Source organism: Gymnogyps californianus, chromosome 4 (genome assembly GCF_018139145.2).
Source record: "Gymnogyps californianus isolate 813 chromosome 4, ASM1813914v2, whole genome shotgun sequence".
NCBI classification, from domain to species: Eukaryota; Metazoa; Chordata; class Aves; order Accipitriformes; family Cathartidae; genus Gymnogyps; species Gymnogyps californianus.
The window spans coordinates 55,849,996-55,877,225 of NC_059474.1; the positions used below are offsets into that span (position 1 = coordinate 55,849,996).

General features: G+C 42.0%; 1 protein-coding gene across 1 annotated transcript; it reads left to right on the forward strand.

Annotated features, from left to right (window-relative positions):
* Positions 1 to 2,975: 2,975 nt before the first annotated feature.
* On the forward strand, positions 2,976 to 26,341 carry DAPP1 (dual adaptor of phosphotyrosine and 3-phosphoinositides 1). The gene is made up of 9 exons (XM_050895350.1): positions 2,976 to 3,037; positions 12,394 to 12,516; positions 15,823 to 15,956; positions 20,249 to 20,379; positions 22,494 to 22,541; positions 22,782 to 22,844; positions 24,708 to 24,793; positions 25,282 to 25,369; positions 25,836 to 26,341. The coding sequence occupies exons 1-9, from the start codon at positions 2,976 to 2,978 to the stop codon at positions 25,884 to 25,886; spliced, it is 786 nt and encodes a 261-aa protein (XP_050751307.1). The 3' UTR covers positions 25,887 to 26,341.
* Positions 26,342 to 27,230: the final 889 nt, after the last annotated feature.

The window sequence follows — 27,230 nt, forward strand, 5'->3', positions numbered from 1 at the left end:
AAAAGGCACCTTATTCTGCTGTTTCTTTCGGGAGTGCTTTGTGCTCAGCAGCACTCTGGGCTGAGCAGCAAGCACTAGAGCACTGCTGCTATCTACAGGTCTGCTCTGCGCAGTGCTGAAACGGGACACGAAACCAAGTCCTGTGACTGGGGATGCTTGTGCTTCGGAAAGGGACTAAAACCCTGACACTAAAGTACGTTGGCTTTTGGGAAATGCAAGTTGGCAATCTGTAGCCTTTCTGTCCTGTGGCTAATGTATGTTAAAAACCCCAAATCAAGCAGATGTCATTAAAGGGAAGGCTGATCCATGCTGCACCAGAGTACAATTTCTGCTTTTATTCTTTTTCTGTGAACAAAGAGGAAACGTTGCACTCTCAGGTGCAGAGTAAGAGGAAGCATCTGCTCCCAGATGGGAACCCTCTCACCGCAACACACTGGTGCACAAAACACGATGGCGTACAGAAGGGCTGGAAACCACCTTTGAACCTGCAATGCTGAACTTTTAAGACAATTTGTGATGTAATTAGGATTCACTAAAATTTAGCCATGGCTTTTCATTGTTTGGAATTTAATTAATTTTTCTTTCTCTGCTTTTTTGTCTGTAACCCAGTGTCGTGGTTTAACCCCAGCCAGCAACTAAGTACCACACAGCCACTCACCCCTCCCCTTTCCCAGTGGGATGGGGAGGAGAACTGGAAAAAAAGTAAAACTTGTGGGTTGAGATAAGAGCAGTTTAATAACTAAAGTAAAATAAAATATACTACTAACTAATAAAAATAACAGTATAATGATAATAATAATTGTAATGAAAAGGAATATAGCAAAAAAAAGGAAATAACACCCAAGAAAAGACAAGTGATGCACAATGCAATTGCTCACCAGCCGCTGACCAATGCCAGAGCTGCGATCCGCCCCTCCCAGCCAACTCCCCCCCGTTTATATACTGAGCATGATGTTCTATGGTATGGAATATCCCTTTGGCTAGTTCGGGTCAGCTGTTCTGGCCATGCTCCCTCCCAGCTTCTTGCACACCTGCTTGCTGGCAGGGCATGGGAAACTGAAAAATCCTTGGCTTAAGATAAGCGCTACTTAGCAACAACTAAAACATCAGCGTGTTATCAACATCATTCTCACACTAAATCCAAAACACACTGTACCAGCTACTAAGAAGAAAATTAACTCTATCCCAGCCAAAACCAGGACACCCAGAAATTTTGATAACCGCTTTTCTGCCCCTTTCAATAACATAGACAAACAAGATAACCTGGAATGGGTTCAGCACTGCTGAAAACAAACAAAGCAGCTTTCAGAACAGGAGAACAATAATAAATAAATCTATCCAGCAAATACAAGCAAACAGTGGGGACCTCAAAAGCACCTATTTAACCAAAGGTTGTGGATTTCAGGATCAGGTTACCAAAGACAGTATCAGATCACAAGCTTTCAATAAGCGATAGAGGAAGGGGCAAACTCAGAAAGAGGGGAAAAAAAAAATTTCCCTAATTAAAAAAAAAAAAATTTCCTAATAAGGAAAAAAAACCCCAGCTTATTTGCGAAATCTGTATCCACAACTGAACGTTTGGCTGCCGAGATAAACAGTCAAGTACAGGAGCAGAGCACCTTGCAGCCAGGGAAAGCACAATTAGAAGCTCAAACAGCAGGACAGTCTGATCTGACATACGGAAACTGTGTGAAGCTTTTCCCATTCAGGAGGCTACCAAAGCTCTTCCAAAACTGATTCCCGGAGACCAGCAGGAGCTGCAGGCTTTTAACGAGCCTCTTCCAAATGACTCTTAGCTCCACACTGAGCGTGCTGTTCATATGACTGCTTGTGAGAAAATAAGTAGCTGTTCCGGCCTCTTTAAATATCAGTTTTTCTGGAAACAACTTATTTTCAGTACTGGATACCTGAGGAAAACTTCAATGTGTGTGACTGGAAAATAGCACTCTGCCATTTATTTCTTTTTGTACATTGGAGCCCTGTCTTCTTGTCAAAGAAGTTTAGTAAAGAATTTGCCAGATCTATAATAATTACTGCCCATGAAGTATTGGGGAATACAAATAACCTCTAGTATGCGGCAAATCGTTTAAGCATTTAGAAGGACAGGCACCGGATAACGGTCAGAAATTTCTCATCCACAGAGCTCAGTCCTCTGATGCAACTTCATTCCCTGTTTGGTAGTATCTTTTCAGCAAACTTTTACATTATGTTCCTATTACTGAGAGGCAGTATGATCGCTTTAAAGTCTGCACGGAGAGGGATGACAATCACCACAGAAATCAGTTAGTCAGGGCGCCAGGTGCCACGGCGAGGCAGGCCCTGGGCAGGCAGCATCCCGCTTCCGAGGCAAGCTGTCCCCAGCAGCAGTACCACACCCCGGGGTGCTGTGCCTGGAGGGGCAAGGTACAAACCCCATGGGACTCTCGGGGTTGGGTGGGTGCAGTATTTAACACCCGACACTGACAGAATAAATACAGATTTCACCTTAATCCAGAAACCTCCACAGATTTCCTGAGTACTTTGGCAGACACAGAAGAGGTGAGTGGCATCCATTGCAAGAGAAAAATGAACGTACATGAAACGCTTCAGAATATGAACTTCTGGGATGTATAGGTTAAAGTAATTGGAAATATGAATTATTCTGGGAATAAAATAAAGTATCTCCAGTACGGGAGAGACAGGGCGCACACCAGGCACCGCTGGCTACCCGGGGGGTTCTGGCCGCCCCTGCTGAGGGGCCAGGCCCCGCTGACGGTGCCGGAGGGGCCCCCAAAAGCCCCGGGGAAGGGTCGCGTCCTCGCCGTCGGGGCCAGGGCGGGCCTCCCCGCCACCGGGCACTCCGCGGCGGCGAGGCGGGACGGGACCCGCCCGGGGAGGTGCCGCCCCGCCTGCGCACTTCCTCAGCGGCCCGCGGAGGCGGCCGCGGGCAGCCGTCGTCCCCCGGCGGGGCGGAGGCGGAGAGCCGCGGCGGGACGATGACCCAGCGCCGGGAGCCGCGTCCCGCCGCGCCGCTGGACGAGGAGCTGCAGGCGCTCGGGTAAGCGGCGGCCGGGGCGGCGCCGCGGGGGTCCCCGCGCGAAATGGCGGCCCTCGGGTGGTGCCGGGCTGCCCGACGGGAGCCGACAGGGTGGGAGCTGCTGGTTCTTGCTGCTGAATTTGGTAACGAAGCGAGGAATAAGATAAACTGGGGTTTGTTTTAACGAGCCCGCCGAAGGGCTCCGTGCATGGTGTGCAGCCCTTCAGAGAAGCCCAGCACCTCATCCTTGTGGCGGGTTTGAGAGGCTGGCAGGTTCCCGTGTACAGAGGATGCTGGCGTGCCGCAGGTGAGCGGGAGAAATAAGTTAGAAAAACTAGAGCACAGGCAGGCGTTTCAAATGTAGTGGCGAGTTACAGGTGGGGGGCTACAGCTTCACTCAGAGAAGCTCTGTGACGTTGAAACCTCCTCTGTTGGGAAGAGCCTGGGTTGTGCTGCGTCGCTTACCTGCGTCTCAAGGGAGCACCAAGCCCAGAGCTTGTCTTCAGAGCTGCCTGTCCTCCCCGGCTGCAGAGCTGTGCCATCCCTTCGGCCATCTCCTTGTAGCTTGGCCTGGGCCCTGGCCCAGAGAGCTGCCATCCCAGCCGCCATGCCGGCCGCTCCTTGCTGGGCCCTGGGAGGCAGCAGGCTTCCACAGGCGTCTCAGGCTTCGGGAGCGAGAGCAGTGGATGGTTGGCAGCCGAGGATGTCACCCTCACTCAAAAGCAAAACCCGAGGGGCAAAAAGGAGAGCCGAAGGTCGCAACAAACGTTGCTCCCTGTCCGATGTGACTTGCCCATTTTGTCTGGCAGTTAGTTTTGCTCTTTACAGGAGGAAGGCTTGGGTTACTTTTTCACAGGCAGCATTGCCGTGGGTGAGAAGAAACGCAGGCTGGAGGAGCAGCACAGGTGGGCACAGGGAGGCCAGGGTGGGAAGGATCAGTGGCAGCAAAGCAAAGGGGAGACAGCAGAAGAAAGGCCAGTGAAGATACTGAAAAAGCAAAAAGGCTCTGATGTTGCTTCTGCATTCAAAAACAATAGATGAAAAAATTAAAGTTTTTTTGCTTCCTGGGTACTGATGGGTAAGGACCAAATCATGGGGTTTTTTTTGTGATTAATTCACTTAGTGAAGAAATTGGAGTGTAACAAAGAGACTTGGAATTAGTATCTCCATACTGCTGATATTTTCCCATATTTAGAAGAACCTCTGAAGTGTTAAGTGCTTGTTATTGAAGCATCTAACAAATATGAAATGAAGTCACTTTGCAGTGGTACCCAGAGTGGCCATTATATACTTTTCCTTTACATCTGTACCATTACACTCATCCTAAAAAAGTATCTACGGGGCAGGGCGAGAAAAAAGAAAAAAAAGAGTTGCAGCTGCTATGGGAAGCATGACTCCCAATTGCCAGACTTTTTATTCATTTAGACTATATGGCCTGAGTTGATTTATGCCGGTAACCTGTGCTTATAAACAGCCTCGCAGGCTGGCAAGAAGTTCGTCCTCATAGATGATCTTGTAGGACTGCAGCTTGATGTGATACCTGATGTGGTACCAGTGAGAAGGAAAGACTACAAATAACTACAAATAAGAAAGCTACAAATGTGCATTTTTAAAGCTCTAGCTTCTCTATTTTATTTCCACTTCAATGGAAAACCTAAGCTTTTCACCCTACCACAAAATACTAAAGCATCTCCTTCAGGGCAGTGTGTTGAATTAAATGCACTAAAGGTGAATAAGCAATGGCAAGCGAAGATTCCTTTCAAATCATTAAACAAAGCCCTTTTTTCAGCTAGTACTAAAGCCACTTTTTTTTTTTTTTCTTTTTTGGTAGCATCGTCTAAAAGATCTCTTAATGTAAATACTTTTTCAGCTGTGAGAAGTAGGTGTGTCACTGTCCAGACCATAACATTAAATTCTCAGCCACCACAATGTTTTTTTACCCTAAACTTAGTCCCTGGTGCTATCACAATGCTGAGTTCCCCTTACACCCAACATAGTATCTAGCACAACTGAGACCCGATTCTAGTGAGGAATACATGTCATTGCCATAGTACAGACCAACAGAGACAAGGGTCATTCAAATGAGGAGCAGCTTTGACATTCACATACCTTTGGGGGGGGATTTGAAGCAGGTTATTTTAGAGCTTCTGCTTTACTGTGCAAAAATCAAAGTTGTTAAAGGTTTGAAGAAGTGTGAAATGGGAAGCACTTTTTCTTTACTTTTAAGAGAAAAGAGATTGGGTACCAGGATATCCTTGTAGTTTACCACGTCAACTGGTCATCAAAATGGAAAGTTGACAGCAATGTAGAGGGGTGTACAGTGTAAAACCTGTCTAACTCTCTGCTAGGTTTGGAGGACCTGGTAAGTGCTGGGCTGTTCTAGATTAATGCTCCTGTAATTACACTGAGAATATCAGAGCTGGTGAGAGCAAGGCAGGAGGGAGGGAAGAGAGGAAAAAAAAGATCAATATATACAAACCCCACCTTTATTTTACCGCTGCTCTAGAGATATCCCATCTATCACAAAAAAAAGATCAAGAAATAAGATTTAAGAATCCCAGTTATCATGAGGGACAATTCACCATCACTGAAAGATCTAGACATATCTACAGCTGTTTATCAGATTGGATTGTTTTTCTCCAGAGCCTCAGTATTTGTAAAGATGAACTTTTTGACCTTTTACATCACAACAAAAGAAAGCAAGAGTGATGGCTTTGGCCTTTTTTTTTTTTTTTTTTTTTTTTTACTATTTCATTCAGTCTGAGGTGGCTTATATTTATTTGGAGAGTTTGGGTCATCAAATAATCAAGTTCAAACTGAATATTCAGATTACTGTCAGCTTCATTGTCAATGTGTTTATAGGTGGAACTAAAGCCTAATGAAAAGGGAGATCAAGATCGGAACACGTTGTTAAAAATGTGTTACCTCATTCATTAACTTCCTCCCTAAATCTACCAAAATATTTAAAAGGGAGCACTGAAGATTGTCAAAAGAGACATAAGCATCTTGGCTTAAAGGAAAAGGAAACTGACATCACGATTCTTCTTTGAAGGTGTCTCTGGCTATTTCTGGAGTCAACCCTTTTTCCAATCGCATTTATTGCTGTTACTGCTAAAAGGACAGCCTGCACACTGCAGTGTGAAACTCCTGTAGCTGATCACGTATAATGTGAGTGTGGGGAATTCCACACTGCAGTTCATGTTATTTGCGCAAGAGATGAGAATGTGGAACATCTCGTCAACCGAGTAATTACAGGCTGGTCTGGTAACACAGCTTCCATCCCAACATAGCATAGCTTTGGCGACACTGTCTTTTGGAGGTGAATGGAATGGGGCAAGAGGAAACAATTTTTTGTAACCTTTTTCCTATTGCAGTCTGAGCGTTCTTTGTCATCCCTTGCAGCACAGCTTTTATGTTCCTCCAGCTCCAGGTTTGACTATACTGTGACAGATGGTATTTGGTGAGACTGAACAATACACTTCATGCTTCGTTTTAGTAAGAGGAGAGAAATTAGACCACAAGCGTAGATCAGATGATGATAAAATTGGAGAATTGAGGAAGTCATATGACTGGGACAGGGCAAATGGTTGTAAGAATTTTTTTCCTTCATCTATATTTCTAATGTAAACAAAGGCAAAATTACAACAGCTAGAAAGCGGGCAAAAGAAATGGGTGAAAATCAGAACAAAGGCAGTTGAGAGAAGGGGGTGAGAAAATGGAAGTGAAAAGCAGAAGCTGAACTAGTGAAAGCCTACAGTTACAAGACATGAACTTTAAGGCTGGATACCCTGATGTTACTTCCTCATATTTCTATTTTTAAGTTACTTTTCCTATGAAATGGCACCCTGGTATTCCAACAAAGTACTTTACATAGGCATATGATTAAATATTTCAGTGTGACACATTGAAAGGATGTCTAGTGAATACCAATTTTAGTTGTATGCCACCTATAATTTCTCTCTTAGCATTCTCACCCTTTTGTAGGTTCTCTAGAGCTCTGTCAACTCGTGTGCCATTAAAAACATTGCCAAAACTTCACTTTTACTGACGTGAGGTACAGAGAGCCCTTCGCGACTTTCAGATGATAGGTAATGCTTCTAGGGTTTGATATTAGGAAAAAAGTTAAAATAAAAAAAAAAAACAACCAAAAAATGCCCACCAAACCTTGACAGATTTGATCTGAAATCCAGCATGCAGAGAACAGAGAACTAGCGGGGCTATTTTGTAGAGTCATATTTGGAGTACAGGCACGTGAAGAGCATTGCGTCCAGCCAAAGGAGGTAAGTTGGTGCTTTCTTGCTCCCAAGCAGTACAATGTACTACTCCTTTAAACTAAGAATAGGAATACGTCTTTGAGGCTAGTATATAGTTTCAAAGTGTAAGAAAATTCAACTCTCTGTGGTAGAAGGTATTTTTTAATACGAAAAAAGGTGCAAAACCTGCCAACATCTACCACCACAAAAAAAACCCCTCAGGGTAAATAACTGCTCTGAATAATACTGAAGTCCTACTGAGAGCACATCTGGACCATCTCTCCCTAATGTGGATCTCTGTTCCCTTTCAGAGGTGGATGAGAGATGAATTAGATTTGCTGCGTTTCTGCTGGGCTCCTGCAGCTCAGGCAGACGAGGTGCTTTCCACAGGGACGGTCACCCACGGAGGAGCACAAGCAGTATTGCACCTTCTACGGTAGGGGAGGGAGCTTCTGGGAAGGGAGCGGACAGATCACCCAGCTGAATACTGAGAATCTTCTTCCTGCTTCAGAGAAGGAACTTTGAATTGCCTGACTCTTTACAAAAGCAAGCCAAACATGCACACAGTTCCTAACTCTATCCACGCTATATCTATCTGAGAACATAATCTGCTACAGACACAAAAAATAAGCGTGACCTCTTCCTACTGCATTTGTCTGATAGCTGGGCGTACCTCAGAGTTACCACTCCAGACACTAAAACCAAATGGCAGTCAGAACTTCTAGCTGTGCTCTCTTCTGGCGCTAGCTATCTTTCATTTTTATGAGGAAGAAAGGCGAGTGTTTCTACTGGGTGTCACACAGTTTGCCCATAGAAGTGGCTGAGAAGAGAATTATCCAAGTCGCTCAACATTCGTCCTTGGGTTAACCATGGATGAGTGTTTGTGTTCCTTGTGTATTCCTGTATTGTTAAAAAGTTAATCCACAAATTAAAAAGTTAAAAAAGTTAATCTACAGGTTTATTCACCAGCCCCTATTTACACAGGCAGAAATGTTTTGCAAAATATCCATATGGCTTCTTTGTCAACAGCATTGTCAGAAATGACAGATGCCATACCTAAGGGCTGTCTGATCTGCAGGGGACATAGAAGTGAAGTTGCATTAACATTTTTCTTTGAAACATCTTGGGCTGTTAAAGAAAAGAACAAATGAACATCCTGAGTTGTTAAAGAAAAGAACAAATGAACATTTTGAGGATGATGTTCTTACCTGAAGAGAGAGTTTCCCACCCCAAACATTGCTGTAACATACTCCTGATCATCACCACTGTGTAGGGAGGTCTAGTCACTGCATTAACCACACAGAGATCTTAATGAAAGAAGAGATTTTAATGGAAGTGTGTCCTATTCTGGAGTTGTGATGATTAGCATAGCTGCAGTGGTACAGCCGGCCGGCATAGACATGGCTTGTACTGTGGCAGCCACCAGCTTATCTCACGGGGGAAGCCCACTAGTGACTGGTTGGGCAGATCCTTAGGGCAAGACTCTGTGCTCTGATGAGTTTTGGTTCTCTGGGGCACTGTGTGTCTCATTTCTTTCTCCTCCTTCTCTTAACAGCAATGTCAGTAAATCCCTTCCTATGCTGTCACCGATGCAATCTGATCTAAAGAATAGGCTGATTTCTGAAAATGCTTTACTTTCCAAAGAGAAACAAAAGTAATCTCACTAGGGCTGCGTGCCCATCTTAATACATGCTTTCATGGGCCCAGAAGACTCTTCCACTCCAAAGAGCAGGAAGAATAGTATGGTCCTTCAACAACATGCGCTGATGTCCTGGTTTCGGCTGGGACAGAGAGTTAACTCTGTCCCAGCCGAAACCAGGACAACTGACAACACAAACATGCTTACACGCATGGGATGAAGAGATTTAATGTAACTTAGGACAAAGTTAAAGTAACAAGAATGGATAAATGACAGCAATTATAAACTGTGAAACTGAGATTGCTAGTCAAGTCGGCAGTAAGGAACCTAAAAAAGGGGAGCATGCAGGATTTTTTATAGGAGAAATGAAATAATTAGAAAAGAAAAACCTCCCAGAAGTATGTATGCATTTGAGACAGGAGGGCATGCAAGGCCAAGGGCACCCAGCAGAAGTAGCTGCGAAGCAGGGAAGGACTTTCCTCTATCTTTCTTCTTGTGTTTCTTCAGAGAAATCTGAACCCCAGGCAATTTCTACACTACTGCTGATTTTCAGTCTGACAAGGGTTGAAGTACAGGGCATATTTCTGGATTTTTTTGTAGTGAATAGAAGACTCTATAAGTTGGGTCAAATAAAGATGTCTGTTGGAAGGACCTTCAGAAACAGCCGAATATACAAGATATGCACCATGGTTCAAAATGAAAGAGTTAAGACAATTCAGCTTTTTGAAGCACTTGCTAGGGGCTTCAGACAGATGGGTGTTTGTAAAGCCTTTTGATTTCCTTAATTTCTTGTTTAAAGAAGGCAAGAAGGTAGATACAGTATTATGTTTTCTATCAACAGTTTCCTTCCCCTGGTATCACTCAGAAGACAACCAAAACTTAAGCTAAAGGTGACTGCCCTTTACAGTGTCTTGCTGAATAAGCCACATCTCCCACCTTGATTTACCCACAAATTTCAAAGAACTACCTAAAAGATTTTTTCTAAACAAGATAAATAGAAGGATTCCTCCTCTGACAAATACTTAAATTCAACTGAAGTGTATCTAGTAGTGTCTAACCAGAGGGCTGTTTGGGTTTCTTTTTAGTCCTGTTTACTTGTATTTATGTCATCAAGAGCAGACTATTTGCATAGGTGTGTATTTATTTACGTTCCTGGTGATCTGTGTGCAAATGCTAAATTTTCTACAGCATTTTTAAATTTTACCTGTGTTCATGCAATTGGAACAAATTTTGAGCGACCATTTTCACAGTGGAATACCTAAGTAACCTGACAGTTGTTACTGATTGAACCATCTGTGACAGTCAGGAGGAGAAAAAAAAAATAGCTATTTATAACAGTCACTTTGGCACTAAGGTCTGTATTATTGTCTCACATCCACTTCTACTTTTTAAGCTGAGCAAGAGGAACATGGTAACATTTGAAGGATTTTTGTCTGAGATGGCATATTTAGGCAAGAAGAGTGGTGCAACCTTGTCAGCAAAGACTTAAAACTGCACTTTAAAACAACATTATTTTCCCAATTAAGTGGATGGGTTTTTGTTGTTGGTTTTTGGTTGGGTTTTTCTTTTTTTTTTTTTGCATAGTGGTAAAATTTCATTAGTCACTGGCCTTTTATGTGTAAAGAGAGTAGATTTAAACACAACATTTTTTAAACTTAAGTGACTTCTATTTTAAAATCTTAGTAAAAGGCTTTTTGGAAATAAGGTAACAGTGCATTTATGAGCAACCACAAACTGAATATGCCTCCTTTATGAAAATGACCACTTACAGATTTTCTCAATGTATGTTTCTTTTGCACAGAAGTGAGAGAACTAGTGTTATGAAATTCCATCCAAAACACAGTGTTGTCTTCTCAGCTGTAGGTCCGGCCAAGCATGCATGCTGATACGATCCTTATCGCATCAGGACAGATCTGACCTTTGACTATTACTTACTTAGGCGGTTAATCTGAAAGCAGATTTTGGCTAACAGGTGTTTCAGAGGATGACACTTTGATCTTTAGATATTCATTATTTCATTCTACTGTGTGGATGGTCCACAGAGCACGTTCTAGAGCCAAAGCAGCAATACCCTGCCTGTATTGAGTTTCACATGGATCTTGTCTTCCACAGGGTTAACAGTCTGGAGTCTCTTATAAAGCAATTTATCAGACAGCTGGCCTTTCAAATAGGCAGACGTCTAAATTCAGAGTTAAAACTTTGTGTGAGATGCCAAGTTTAGTGGCAACTTGCGATGAACAGATAAGGAGAAAGAGTATACAATTACACCTCGTTTCAGTTTGAAGACTGCCATGATACAAATGCCGGGAAGTGCTGTGATCACACTTCTGCTTTCAGTCAAACTGTATTTTTCTGGCTGAAACAGTAATAGACTTTGAGCCCAATAGTACAGGCACAAACAGTTTAAAGGAAGGGGAAAGATACGCGGCACCACTCCACATACAGACAAGGGGAGAAGCTTGCTCCCTGCAGAGCTGTGCTCTGGGTGCAGTATCCCTGCCTCCTGCACCAGAGGTTCTGTTGTGTGTATATAACTATCATTAATATCTGCACACAGCACCTCTTCCAGGATTGGCACTCCAGCCTTTTATAGCTGCGGCTCTTTTTTGTGTTCAGTCTCAGGATCATTTCTAATGAGATCCTTTTCTATTGAAAGAAATCAGGTGTTTCTATTGTGAATCATTCTGGATGGAAACGAAGCCGTGAACAACACTTCATGATCATCTTTGCAGGATTTTTTCTGTGGATTCCTTGTGGAATTTTTCATATTAAAAAATTAGTGAAGTTAGTTTTAACTGAAGTTAAATGAAGCAGGTGTTTAGATGTTTTCCTGCATTGCTCAGACCACATATGGCCGAGCGGCAACAATGGCGAGACTTCCTAAATTTTCACTTCAAATTCTGTCAGTTAATTTTAGTCCCTTCCTCTGTTCCTCCTTCCAAAAAGGTTATGCTTCAAATGAAAATTTTAAGCTTAGGCAAATGTGTTTAATTGCAGATCTTAGCAGTGCAGATGAACTGAGTTGCGGGAAATACAGAGTTTGGGAGGAGTTTAAGTGTTGCCTGTTTGCCCCAAAAGAGGAAGCGTACCCAAGTGTCAGGAAGTACAGATTCTGAAAATAGACAAAGGATCCTGCATACCCCCCCAAAATTGCTTTCACCTTATCAGCATAGACCTGGGTAATTTGTTGCTCATGCAAGTAGAATTTGCAGGGTTTTTTAGATTCAGCAAACTGTCAGCAGCTGTTTGTACACAACTTTGTAGTTAACAAAAAATAAATAGTTTTCTGATTGTGTTGAAAGGAGACTGCTGAAAGGGGCACAGTTCTGTGTAACCTGTGTGTACCTGTGAGAAGGATGGTAACTCAAAATTGTAGCAGTGTTAGTTGCAGTCTTTCCTCTTTCTCTGACTCGGCTCCGTAATGCAGCAGAAGCTGTCAGTTAAGAGCTGGGTGAATGATGCTTTAACCCCTTGTGTCTTCCCAGGTGGTATCATGATAATCTCACCCGACATGCGGCAGAAGCACTGCTGCTTTCCAACGGGCAGGATGGAAGCTATCTCTTGAGGAAGAGTAATGAAAGGGAAGATTTGTACTCCCTCTCTGTAAGGTAGAGTATGGACAGAAGTGGATTTATCTAATGCCACACAGCTAGCAGTTTTAAAATCTTCACTTACTCCCATGTTTGTTTGCATGTCTCATGCGTTGAGATGACCTGCAGATTTTTTCCTAGGGCTTGAACTATTTTAATATATATTTCTAATGGTGTAATCCTGCTGAACGACATTTTGTTAGAAGAAAAAAAATACTTTGATTGGATTTGAAAATTGCTCTCATTTTTCCAAACTATGAATTAATCTTATTGGCAAAAAATGTCATTCCATGGATTGGCTGTAGATTTTCAGTCTGCATGATAAAAATCTGTATGGCAGTTACAAGAGTTTAAGAAGCAGCTGATGGGAGTAGAAAAGTTTTATGATGAGCATAGTAGTAAATACACCAGTTAATAGGCGCTAACTTCACCAGTTTCTGGATCACTGTATGGGAACCGTCATCTCCGAGGGACGATCCAGCGTTTGACTGGATGGTTTTACTCCTCTGTTCTGGGCTAAGACTCAGTCTTAGCCAGTAATGCGTGACTGATTTGAACAATGTTTCGCAAGTGACAGATGTCAGGCCCTTGAAGTCATCAGAATTACAGCAATTTACATCAGTTCAAGACTTAGCCAATACAGAGCACAGGTAGCCTGGCCTGGGTACTTCACTACTGAATCACATTTAAAGAATCTCCCAAGAAGCAGAGAAGCCACAATATTTTAGAGAGGCAACATGAAAGACACATGCATTAGACACACAAGGTAGTCCCTGCCTGTCAGCTGAGTGGAGGTAACCAACCCTAAATATGTTCTTAGCCTTTGGCAACTGTATATTAAGCCACTACATTGAAATTTTAAGCTAGTGCATTCAAGCTCATTCCTGCCTCAAACTGAGCCTCTGAACAATTAGTGACCACAGCTCAGCTGAATCACAGTAACTTTTTAAGCTAAAGTCACTTTGATCAGTATAATGATGCTAGTTATTCACAACGCTAATAGATAGGAACACAGCATATGCCCTTGAAATTGTGACTTTCTGCATATTCAGTACCAGGAGCTGTTACACTTTGGAAGTGTAGTTGCTTGGAAACTGAGGAAAGTGCAATTTGCACATACCCTGTTCCTCAGAGGTATAAAAGGCAAATATGAATTGCTTCACTCATCTCTGACAGAAGACCTAGGAGCAAGTGTGCCTGTACATACGCTGCTGAAGTTATTACCACTATAGACAGCCATTTATACAAGGAGCTTGGGGGGGTACCTGACAGATCTGAAGGTGATGTTACAAAATGAGTATTCAGAGTAGCAATGACTGAATTGAGTGCAAGTCTTGGGAAAAAGAATAGTAGCATTTATAAGTAATAGCTTTCCATAAAAAAAAGTAATTTTAAATGAATCATTGTCTTGCTGGTTAATATTTTTTTACTTTAAAATGTAACTAAACATTATTTGAGGTAATCTACCTCAGAATTAAAAAAAAAATATATATATATATATCTTGAAGCTAGTTTTAAAGGGCACTCAGGAAACAACTTACTGTAATAAAATACAAAAGCTAAAGTGCTAGTTAATGAAAATAAATTTGCTGCTTTAACAAATTCTAGCCTTAGAAGACCTAGAAAAGTCTACTTCAGGCCAATTCCAATCTCTTGTTCAGCTCTCCATGTAGGAACAAGAGTGAGTTACTGCATTACCATATGAACTGAATATCCCACTCTGGAGTTTGATCTTTTATTCTGTTACATTAGGTTTTTGGTGGTACAGCTCCCTTGAAATACTGATTTTGATTTTAAAGTGTTTTAATATTTTTCTACTGTTTGTTTGTACTACTGTTTTGTTTCTACTGTTTATACTGAAAACTGTTAAGTTTTCGTTTCCATTTTTTGACTAATATTAAAACTTAATTTTAGAATAAGTAATTCCATTTTGTTCTGATACATTTTTGTAGAAAGGATAATTTTAGCAATTCTAGCTGTCATATTCTTTCTCTCCTAAAATGTCTTCTGTAGCTTTTACTTTACTTTCTGCCTCTGCCTCGCAAGGAACTTCAGTCATTATTATGGTTTGTTTTAAAAGGAAACAATGCTTAGACATCCCTTGAGGTTTTTATTGACAGCTGTTAAGACGAGAGATCACATATTGCCTGAAATCCCCTCCCCCAGCTAAATTAGCCAACTTCAAAAAGGAACTAGGAAATAGAGTAGAGGTTGCTCCCATTGCAACATTGTATTTCTTGTGAAATTAAATGAAAACATGAAAACCTGTCATTGCAGCAGAGTCACAGCAGCTATTTGCTGTTGTAGGGCATCTGCACTTGGCTTGCACGCATTGTGTCTCAGCTGACTGTAGCGCAAAACATGTGGGAGGGTCAATAGAGGCATGTTCTACAATATCACGAGTACTGTTGAAAGATAAATATTTGTTTAAATACTTGTTTGAAATTATAATCTCCTGTGGAAGTGGCAATAAACAATGGAAAGACGCTATAAATCCCTTTCTTCGCCATATTTTCAGTGTATTTGCTACATACATTTTTCCTGAGACAAAGTTTTCTCTGGACTATTTTGGATGCTAGTAACATTAACAGAAGTAACTTTTTCACAGGAGAGATACTTGCACTAAGTGCTTCACTGACTTCTGAAGTCAAAATAAGCGCCCGTCCAGGAAGTGAGGCCTTGCACGCTTCTCTAAATACCATCAGCTTTCATAAACAAGTGCTGTTACTTCCCTGAGAAAGGACCCTGGTTCATATTTGACGGTGCCCACCACAGAGGAACCATTCGCCTTAGTACAGAGACAAAGCAGACAAATTCTAAAGCCTTAGGTATCTAAAGTTAGGTTATTAAATCCCTGTTTGGGTGCAAAAAGGAGGCAGCCTATTTTTGAAAGAGAAACAGAAGACATTTTCAATGAGATTGGGATGTTACCTGAAACGTAAGACATATACTGAGTAATACAGGTACACTATCAAGACTAAAGCCTAGTAAGTGAGGGGATATCATCCTGCTTAGACAGAAGGCTGGAAACCTCGTTTATAAGTCTTTTTACTGCTTGCCGCAAGAGGTAATTTAACTTGGCCTTTGTAGGCTTTCACCATCTCATATCAGTAAAGCAGCAATTAGATTCTTCTTAATAAATCTGAGTCTCAGATGTGTTGAGTATTAGTGAGGGACAGTAATGGCAGCAGTATTACTGCTGGGACAGCGATTTTCAGCCTCTGATCTGGGCCAGATTTCCTGTAGTGGAAGCTGCTGTTTAAGGGTTGTACACGTCAAATGCCTTTGGCATTTATGCCTTGACAAATTTTCCTTTCCTTTTAGGGGAAAAGATTCCGTGAAACACTTCCATGTTGAACACACAGGAACTTCATTCAAATTTGGATTTAATGAATTTTCTAGCTTGAAGGAATTAGTCATGCATTTTGCAAATCAGCCTTTAATTGGAAGTGAAACAGGTAAGGAGAGCCATATGTTTGTATGAACACGTTCGTAGTCATGCTTCACACAGATCTGAGTAAAAGATATTTCCAATGTGTTATCAGGTAGATCTACTGCTGAAGTGTTCCCCTTCAGAAATTCATGTTTGTATAAACCTCAAGTATCTAAGATGTTCCTCTTCAAAAAATCTTTCAAGTACTCTGAAGACAAACTACGTGTAAGCTTACTGGGTTTTTGCTAACCAGGGGCATGAGCTCCTTTTGATTTCTCAGAGAGAGAAGGAAGCATTTCAAAATATGCATGTACTGGGAGGAGCAGAACATTCTCAAAAAGGGCAAAACCAAAGGAGGGTGTTTAGTGAGGAAATACACGTTCATCTATGAAGTTTAAATCTCCCAATAAGAATAAATGGAAAAGGGACTTGAAATTGTTTAGCTCCGCTATTCTTCATCCAAGGAGGAAGTCTACAGTGATATGTTCCTCTTTCCTGTAGGGAATGTGCCCTGTATTACCTCTCCCTTCCTGTCTGCACTGGATCAGCCTGCTGATGCCATCTACCACCACAGTGATCTGTCTTGTTTTTAAGAAAAAGAAAGAGAAAAGCACAGGCTTCTTTAGCAACCAACGTACTACCTGAATTAAGAGTCAAAAGATTAAACTTGATTCCTACAAGTGAGTTGGACACCACCAGACCAGAATCCCTGGAGAAACAGATGCATATTATCATGATAATGCCAGTTTCAGGTTTAGCTTCAAATGTAAGAGTTGAAGATGTGTCAGTACAAGTTAGTGACAAAAACTTCAGTATCCTGTGTTGTATGCAAATAACTCAGAGTAGTACTAATTATATATGCAAGTGACCAGTTAAATAATAGTTGGCACATGCAATAACTGTAATATGTCACACACTAAATACGCACCAGTGCTCTTGTAACACAAGCATTAAATTCAAGGGTTGCTTTGCAATGTTTTGTTTTTCCACAACAAAAATGCAGTGGTACACTCAATATGGCACTTCTATCTTTCAAAGCATTCTCTTTTTAAGTTGCTTTTAAGAGTGTTTCGAACACAGAGGTCCTACATGTATCTTTTGTGCCAGTAAGCTATTTTTCCTGTGAAATCAGATATGCACCCACAGGCCTAACGCTGTAAAGATTTCACTTGGCATATAAAACTTGTATTTCCCCATTCCTTCACTGCATGTGTTACAGACATTAGTAATCAAGCCATTGGTGTTATGTGATCTCTGTGGACAGGATCAAGACTGCTGAATGATGGGCTCACTTGTCGCCTTAAAGCTCCCTAATCAGATTCTGCTGGCTCTGTGAAACCTCTTTAAGTTGGATGTCCTACAGAATAAGAAAAGCCATTTGAACATCAAGAAACCTTCCACCTTACCTTACCATAGATAGCAGTAGAGAAGAAGAGACAGCACTCAGGCAATGTTCCTTCAGATACAGGTGTCAAAGGTCTCCTGGGCGGTAACCAATTTATACCAAGAAGGGGGTAGGGGCTCATTAGAGCCCCCTCTAAGCCAGGTGTCAGCGTGGCAGAATGACCGGCCCAACACAGGGTCACGCGGCAGGTTGGCAAAAGGGCCAGCAACAGAGTCTGATTTCTTAGGCCACGCTTCCTTTCAGTGAAAAGCAGCAAGCGACCTTTGGCTCAGGCATTAGTAAAAAGTAGTTGGACCAGTTTTTCTTATTCCTTGTTATACTTACAAACAATTTGCTATAGAAACACTGAGATCAGGAATGAGGGAGTAAAGCAAGATAGCACAATAGCATTTTTCATCTCCTCCTTGCTTATGGACAGGATTTTATAAGACAGAGCACCACAAGATAGTGGAAACTATTACATATTCTATCTTCCATGTAAGTTTTGTCTCAGTGAAGCTAGTTTTGTGTCTGAAGAGGCACACCAGAGTGTCTTTCATCAGTACTTGAACACACAGGCCTGCACCCCTGCAAACTGGTCTATGGAGCGCAGTGGTTCCTTTGTACTGGGACAGCTGCAGGTTTGTGCTTCAAGCCCAACAAACCTTGTCTTACTACAGCTTCATTTGCTACTCCAAATTGCTACATGGACTCACATCTATTTTTCTGCAGTGTAATGTGTACACTTCCTTCTGAACTACAGATAATTAAAAGGAAATTTGGCCTACTGTGTTCTGTGAGATGGCTTATTGAACAGGCAAGCTGAATCTATTCAGTAACAAGGTTAAAGCAATATACTATCATATTTCTATATTTCTGTCTTTATTCAAAGTGACAAGGTCAACATGTTTTTCTTACCTGTTTGCTTTGTTTATCAGTTTTTACCTAAATTATTTTGAAAACATAAAAACTTTTAAGTCATTACCCAGACAACAAAGCCAGTCACCTGAAGCTAACATTTCCAACAACGGGACTAATTTTCATTCTTTCTTAGAAATAGATATCATGCACAAACATGCACAAACATGCAAGAAGAATCTTGCTACAGTGCAGCTTTTACTAGTGCTTTTGTACAGTTACCAGATGATTCTGTACAAGTATCTTTTGTGGAGAAAAAACCTGGAGAACTTACTAGAAAACAGATACTGTATAAAATGTTAAACTAGTCCTCCCAGTTCTGCAACAGGGCTCTTTATCCATGGTGTACAGATGACGGTACTCTAATTCTATGCAACAGCTTAAGAGTAGTCTCTGTAGACTGGTCATGGGGGTGTTCTCAATTTCATTTTAAATGATAAAGCATTTTTTTCTGCAAGGCCAGAGAGAATTAAACTGATTTTGACTTTTCACCTATTGCAAGTTGAATATCACATTTGCATACACCCCCTGTGCCTGCAAACAGATTTCAGTTGGTTACTTCAAATACAGTTTTTCCACTTCCTCTTATAGCCCTTCCCATTACAAAATATACTTTAAACTTTATTTCATTTTTAAATTACTCAGTCACCTGTAGGTTTCAAGTCCAAGTTCTTACCAATTCTAGCATCCCTCCTCTTTAAGAGCTGACAATATCAGCACAAAATGCAAATGGACCAGCATTTGGTATGCTGTGACAGTATTTTTAAAGAATGAGATTAGATGGTGTAGCAGTTACTATTTTAAAGAGGTTCTTCACTATTGTGAATAGTGTAATAGATTCACTATTGAGAATGCAGCTTTTTGCAGAGAACGTGCAATAAACATGACCTTATTTGGAGAACAAAGAATGGCTATAATCAAAATGTTACTCACTGGAAAGAGCTATGGTAAAACAGTTAAAGGCGATGGTAATGTGGGCTTACTGTTAGGAAGTCTGTGTCCGAAGCTCTGACAGATTAAGTGATTTACACAGCAAGCAGCGGGTTGTTGGCAAAACCAGGATGACTGTTACGGCCTCATATCTAGTCTAGCGTCCTGCCTACCCGCCCAGCCAGCCTCCTGTGCAGGAAGGGAATTTAACGTGCCAAGTAATTCCCTGCAAGCACTAGTAAGTTTAAAGGTTTTAAAAAGGTACCATATATTACAGTTTTCACAGTTGCATGTAAACAGGCGTGATAATGTCTGTAGTCACATCTTCACGAATGCAGTGAAAGCGTAGGTCATGTGTAGGTCAGCATTTCAGCTGTAACTATGAAATCTGTGTTTCAGTTTGTTCTGTATTACCTAATTACTCCCTGACTGGAAAGAAGGTTCAAGCAGGACAGGAGACACCTGCCTTTGAGGGTTGTCTGACAGTCCTGTTCTGTTGCTGTCTTGATTTTTCACCACTTACCATGCATTGCAGAAGGGCTTTAATTACCTACTGCTTAGAAGAAGTGAAGAGGGTTTTCACTCTTGTTTTCAGAGATGTAAGAACAAATTGATGCCCACTGTACAGGGATGAGGGAATGTATTGAGGCAAGTTCCAGATGCCCAAGGTATTGAGGACTCTGAGCAACACGACAGAGCCAAGGAAGTGAGACTGGGCAAGTGAATCCAGCAGCAAGTGCCCCTCTGTAGTATGCATGGGTGCATTTTTGTAGAAAATAGCCTTCACAAAGTCTAAGCTATTCAGATGATGCATTTTAGAAATATTTGTCTAGTTTTATCAGTATGGGAGAGTCATTTATAGCATCTGGTTGTTTTCTCACATGGGTGTGGCCTGAGTCCTGCCCCCTTCCAAGGAAAACCCCTTAGAGGAAGTGTCGCAGAGATCTTGGGGAGGTTATTAGCTCTTATGCCTTTTTAATTTTAGGAAAAGGTAAAGTTAACCATTCCACAAACAGGCAGCTACTGCCAGTTATTTTCTAAGACTGTCTTGCCAGATGACTTACTCCTGCTCTTTTTCTCTCCAGGAACCTTAATTGTATTGAAGCATCCCTACCCACGGAAAGTGGAAGAACCTTCCATTTATGAGTCCGTCCGAGTTCACACAGCGATGCAGACAGGAAGGACAGAAAGCGATCTTGTTCCAAATGCTCCCTCAGTAAGTTGTGTTCTGGTGGGAGTGGTGCTTCTCCTGGCCCGAGTTTAGTATGATTGCTGGAGTGAGCTATGGAATAACACCAGTAATTCATCCCTTTATGGGTTCGTAAATACAGGAAATCGTTGCCGACCAAGGCAAAACAAACACAGACTTGCTAAGTACAGTCCCATGACAAATAAAGCCTTTTACAATTGTTGTCACTGAGACCTTCAGTGCTGTCACTGGGAAAACATTGTCTGCAGCTGACCTAGGTGAGTCTGACCATCCAAACAAAGAATATATGAAAAGTTTTCATTCTCCTGTTATCTTCCTTTTAGAATGCCATCTTAGCAGTAACGTTATCAGGAATTAAAAAAAAAAAAAAAAAACACAAAAAACCCCACACCACACAAAACAAACACAACACTTCTCACATCTTTCTGACAACACTTATCAGGCTGTATGCCACAATATGTATGTCAGGTTGCACAGTAAGCCCTTGTTTTGCCAAACATCCTTTACAGCCAGTGGGAAGTCTCTCTCTCCCGCCTCACAGGTGAGGAGAGGAATACACTAAATAGCAAACCCAAGTAACAGCTACAGGATTTACCACATTTTCTCTCACTCAGTGAATATGAGGATTAAATGACAGGAAACAAATAGTAGTTCTGACAGACATAAACTCATTACTACTAATTATTTTTGCAGTCGTCTTTGTTAGAATTATTTTGCCCAGTTAGCAATATACAGCCTCCTTCCTAACTGGGAGGAAGGAAAGAGCATCTCTGACTTTCTAGGTCGGTTAAAAAGTGACCTTTTGAAAAAAATATTCAAAGATGTGCAAGACAGGCAGGGACGCATTTAGAAAAGTAAATCCCAAACTGAAGTGCGGTACAACCAAGTTAATAAGAGTATCTATATCCTGATAGGTACGTGACTCAAAAGGGGTTTTTGGCATTTCCACACTTGGATTTTATTATTTTAGAATCACCTTGTCTTAAAGCAGGAAGACAGCTTGCTGTATTCTGACACAGACTTAAACCTAAAATAGAGCGATACGACAGAAGAGCCTCTACCCTTTCAGCCCTAGTAATTTTGAGCACAGTAAAAAGCTGTGTCATGTTAAAAGCTACGCCTTACTGGTATGAGAAACAAGAGAACATCTTCATATCCATTTGGGCCACCTGCTCTGACATCTGTGACTTACTTGGACAGTAATTAGAGACTTTAAATCCCTAGTAACTCATCTCTAAGTGAGACAGGTGGTTTCTCCAGAACGTTATTGCTCAGAACAGAGAGGAAAGTATTTTAATTACATGTTATATTTTTTGAGAAAAAGAGGAAGAGTTACATTAATACAGGTTAATGAAGTTGATAAAAGAACCACTTCTGGTGTATCTCACAACCAGCCCTTCATGGCTGAGTTCCACTTTAACCTCCAAAGAAACTTGACTTCCACATACAACCAATAAAAAGGGAATTTGTTTTCAAGAGCAAGTAGTAATTAACTTGGCAAGAATTTGGTTTTCAGAGGTCTGCAGTCTCACAACTAGGTCCCTACGCAGAGTTTCAGTATCTGAGAAGTCATAAGGTCCCAACGTCACTCATGGTGGCAGAGAAACAGTTCAAAAAACAATTTTTCAATAAGCACATTGAATGTAACAGGTTTTTCCTCTCAAGCATATGGCTGTTTGAGAGAAGAGAATGCCCAAGTAAAACAGCACTTTCCCCCCCGCTTGCATTTCAAGAGCAATTTCTGTGGATAATTCCACTGTCAGCTAAACCCCAGGTGCTTCTGGTTACAACATGTACTGAGGCAACCATCTAACTTTACTAAATAAACTGTAACTGCAACTATTTTACTGTGTTTGGTTGAGAAGATGCAGGCCAGAAGCTTGCTGAGGAAGGCACGGTCTAAGAGATTGCCTTTAGAGCCAGCGCAGGTCCTGTTTATCCTAGTGGTGGATCCAGCCATGTGAGGGGAGCACAGGAGTGAGGACAGGGCAAGCGGCCATGGGAATTTTCCCCAAGAACAGGCTGCTCTTCCATCTTCTGGATGTAGGCAAAGAGGGGGATGTGGGAAATAGAAGCAGAGCTCACTCTCTAACCCCGATTCTTTCCTTGTTACTTCACAGCTTGGTACAAAAGAAGGATATTTGATAAAACAAGGCAAAATAGTCAAGGTAAGGAAAACTCTTACTCCTTGCTTCCACTCTGCAATCACCCACAGAAGCTAGAGACAATGCGGAGCTGAAATAGCTCCACCTGCATTCCCCTGCAGAGAGGAACAATTTGTGGTTTTGAGCACCAACAAAGCACGACTGTAAACCAGAGCAAGTCAACAGCTTTAAAGGTTTTTCTTTCCTAAGAAGCATTACACTAAATTCGCACAAGACAATTACCATCTGTTCTTGATCTTTCAGAATTGGAAGACAAGGTGGTTTACACTGCATAGGAATGAACTTAAGTATTTCAAAGACCAGACAGTAAGTAGCAAACACCAGTTCTACTCTTTAAACCTCGACAGAGGCAGCTGCAGCCTCCTCATATCTCTGGCTTCTCGCATCTGTATCGCAGCTTCCCAAGCTAAAGCTTCCCATACTGTCAGAGGGGTCAGACCTTTCAAATAAAGTCAGAGTTTTGCTGATGACTTCAACAAGAGAAAGTTAGTAAGTTTTACAGCTGGAAAACATTTACTGTGCTCTGTCAGTCTTACCTACTAGATAGAGTTGTTGTTTACAGTGCATTTTTTGGTTGCTTTGTTCAGTGGATTTTAAGCTACCAGCACAACACAGCTTTTATTGGTAGCTTTGACACACAACCTAACAGACAGCAGTGCTATTACAATATTTCTGCAAACACTAGTAGTATATTTTGCATTCCTTGATTTCATCCTTTTATTTCAAGTGGTCGCACAGTATACATAGAAAACCATTCATTTAAAAACGTCTTCCTTCCTAGCACTCTGACATAGATTAACCTGCTGCATCTGGGAAGAAGTGTGTCCTTACAGTTGCTGTTCCGTTTTTATCTTAAACTGAGTAAAAATAAGACATACCTCTAGAGTTTCTCCACCCTTACAATACCTCCAGTTCGGGTTCCTTCATAAACACAGCCAAACTGTTTACCTCTGCACCTCTGTCAAGCTGTATTTCAAGCATCTAACAGATTTTGACACAACAGCAGACACAAGTGCCCTCTTTCACCAAACATTACCATTTATGAACAGTTATGTATTTATGGGGCCTTCCATCAGTTTTCATTTCAGTTCAAGCCAACTTGAATTAAGTTTCCAGGATAACATTCAAAGGGCAGCACTCCAAACGTTTGAGTAGCATTTGTGACTTACCAGGTGAGAAGGTGTCTTTGTCAGGAATATGGCCTCCTCCCGGGAGCAGCACCGGTGTCTCCTGGCACTCCCATTGTTGCTGTGGGTTGCAGATACCTACAGGTGAGCAACTTGCCGCTGGCCCTAGGATGGCATTTGCTAGTACACCTCAGCACAAGTGGCTTTCTTCTAGTGCAGTGTATAACTAACAGCCACTGAGCCAGAGGAAAATGTCAGGAAAGGTGAGAAAGCAACAGACACCTCCATATACCCGATGAAGGACCATGGGAACAGCTAAGGACATTTGGGCAGAGAGCAAGGTGTTCTTTTACTTCAGCTGCCTCTTCCAAGGTGCTCAACAGCATGAGGCTGAAACAAATCAAAGAACTCTGACACCTAGGGAGAATGCAACTCTTAAGGGAGATGGGTTGGAGTTATACACAGACAGTCTGTGTCCCTGCACCGGAGCACTCCTGGGCCTGTCCCAAGAAACTTAGATATACACATGCTACTCGTACAGCCAGAGTCATCACTTCTGCTGCAAGCACTACTTTAGCTTTGCTTCTGTATTTCTCCCTACCCAGCTTCATCCTTTTAAAGCACTTAGGAATTAATTACATCTCCAACAGCTGGCTAGGCCTGATAAGACCTATAACCATCCCCTTGTCTCTGTAAACCGTAGCTGGAAGTGACAGCAGATTTACTGCTGTGTCAGTTACATTATAATGCATCAACCAAACCCTCAGCATTCTGCATCTAGCTCAAACTTGCCTGCAGTAGAGATCTCCTCTGTTGTTTGTCTAGATCTGAACTGTCCTGGTTTTTTATATTCAGCTCAATTCATATCGTATTAGCACTGATGTTATGTTTGCTAGTTTGGGTTTATGGTGTTACAGCTGTTGTACCCATGCCTGGACAAACCTAGTGTGCCTGTAAAGGTCTAGATGCACTGAAGATGAACCGAGCTAGCCTTATCTTCTGTTTTCATGTGTTCCCATTTTAAAACCGTTTTATTTTCAAGGCCACAGAACCGATTCGGGCACTTGACTTAACTGAATGCTCAGCTGTGCAATTTGACTATTCCCAGGAAAGAGTCAATTGTTTCTGGTAAGTTGCTGTGCTTTCTCCACCTTGCTGGGAAGGTCAAAATAGCCAGGCAAGTTTGAAATGTAATCACTGGGTGCTTTTGAAAGCTCCCTTGCCAGTTGCAACCCTGCTCTTCCTCTAACTCACAAGTCTGTTTCTGTCAGCCAACCTCTGTCAGTCCTGCATGGCTTTGCCAAATTACCACTGGCAAAAGGGTTTTTTTTCTTGGCGAGGGGAAGGGTGTAGGCCTATGTGTAGTGGGCATTTCTTTTCCTAATTCTGTAAGCGTGTATAATCATCACCTAGACCCATGGAACTTAGGTACAGTCCAGTTCCCAGCTCAGACATTGCTACGGGTCACACAGTAACCGCTTCTGTGCCCAAATCTCTCTAAACAACTGTTGGTGCAGGCCAGCTGGGTTCAGTTTTAGGAATAATTACCAGTTGCTCTAGCAATTTAAGAAATAAAACTATTAAACTATTAGAACTATTTAATTGTTTACTTACAGTTTAGTGTTCCCACTAAGGACATACTACCTGTGCGCGAAAACTGGGATAGAAGCTGACGAGTGGATTAAAATACTGCGATGGAAACTGGTAAGATGATGTGCAGCGTTACATGGCAGTACACCTCAGGCAGCGGTACCCTTGGTACTGCCATCATAAACCCCCCAATATTGTAGCACCCAAGTGCTACAGTTCTCAGTATCTGCAAGAAGGGAGTACTTGTTCTGGCTTCCAGGCCAACTAGACTGGAATACGTAGTTTTCGCATAACGTATATGCCTGCAAACCTACTTTAGCATTGTCGGGATGCACTTTCAACACATACTCATTAGGAAGAACAAATTACTTCCATCTTTAAAGATGTCATTGTGTAGATGGTAACCAATATGGAGCATCAGCACGGACTGCATGTGTTGGGTCATGAAGGAAGCAATGAGAAGACAATGTAAAGGCTTGAAAGCATTACTTCCTTAAAAATACCAATATTTGAGTTGGTCATACTCACCTACATCCACATGCACGCAGACAAACAGTAATGGATTGTCTTTCTCTTCCAGTCCCAAATACGGAAGCAAATGGACCAGCGTAACGCCACCCTCAGTTCCTAGCTGCACCTCCAGTACTTCTGCTCCATTGGCAGGAATTGCCTCTTTGCAGAGGGGAAGGCATCGCTTACAAGAGGACGGTTTCACATGTCTCCATTACTCACAGCGGGCACGTGTGTGCGTGCATACCTGCACACAGATGCTTGTATCCAGCTCTGCACACAAAGGATTCTTACAGCTGCGTGCTCTTGGGCTGCTGAGTCACGTGTGGAGACGGTTGCAAAATCAGTGTGTTCGTTTGATATGCACGGTGCATGCCTGTAATGCACTTAATTCAAACACCTGTTAACTAATCACAGAAGTAGTCACTGTTTAAAACTTTTGTGGTTATTCAGAGCACTCTCAGTAATTTATTGCAAGCTCCATCACAACTAACCATTAGCAGCATATTCTGTAACCTTGACCCTGTTATTTAAAAACAGTCCTTCCTGGAAACATTAAATATTTCTTTTGTATTACCTGTTTGGGCTCTAAACCAAAAGAAAAATGGCAGAGGTCATTACATTTTTGTAAATAGTATCTGTTTTACACTCCAGAGAGTATTTCAAGGCCCTTTTCAAGGTGATGGATGAGTAACACTTAGTTCTGGTCAAATATATTTTTGTATGGTTTAGATTTATACCGCAGTGATGGCTACAAGTGAACGTTTGTTTCAAACACCATCTGTAGGTAAGGGTGAGCAGCATCATGCGAGCACGCTTGTTTACAAACTAGGATTATGAGAAACGGGCAGCTGGTTCCTGGCCTGCGTATGACAGAGCAGCCACAGGACCCTAAGGATGGGTGACAGGGCTCTGCAGAAAGCTTTGCCTGTGGCACCCGCCAGCGTTGTTAGTAGCATTACGAGTTGGGCCCCTTACAGTCCCCCTTGAAAATCGGCTGGATTTTGTATTTTTTCCTCACGCAGAGAACTCAACACGAGGTTTTGTCCAGAACTATGTTTAGAATTAAGCACTGCTTGCTTTATATTAAACAAAAAGCACCATGTACACTAAAAATATAAATTTAAAAGAATACATCTTCTACATAACCTGATGGAAATTTCCATCTATATTTTGGAAGACTCATACAGATGTAACAGCTTTGTGGCTCGCTACAGAGTTGAGAAGTGGAAGCCCAGTACTTTGGTGCTGTAGTCAAACCAGATGTTACATTTTGGAAGCAAAGTTTGACACACTGGAGGGTCCCAAGACCCAGCTGCAAGACCCCCTGAGCAATCCCACTCCTCCTGGAGGGGTGGGGAAAGAGGGGGGGCCCCCGTCTCCCTGCATAATGGCCAAGTTTCCACTGAAACCGTGTAGGCAAACTGCTCCCACTATGCAAATGCTGTGGCACAGGGCTTAGTAT

What these genes read in the sequence shown, in the direction of transcription:
- DAPP1 (XM_050895350.1), top strand. Translation starts at nt 2,976, where the DNA reads ATGACCCAGCGCCGGGAGCCGCGTCCCGCCGCGCCGCTGGACGAGGAG. An exon ending in AGTATTTCAAAGACCAGACA is followed by an intron (nt 22,845 to 24,707) that starts GTAAGTAGCAAA and finishes TTTATTTTCAAG; the next exon opens with GCCACAGAACCGATTCGGGC. An exon ending in AAATACTGCGATGGAAACTG is followed by an intron (nt 25,370 to 25,835) that starts GTAAGATGATGT and finishes TTTCTCTTCCAG; the next exon opens with TCCCAAATACGGAAGCAAAT.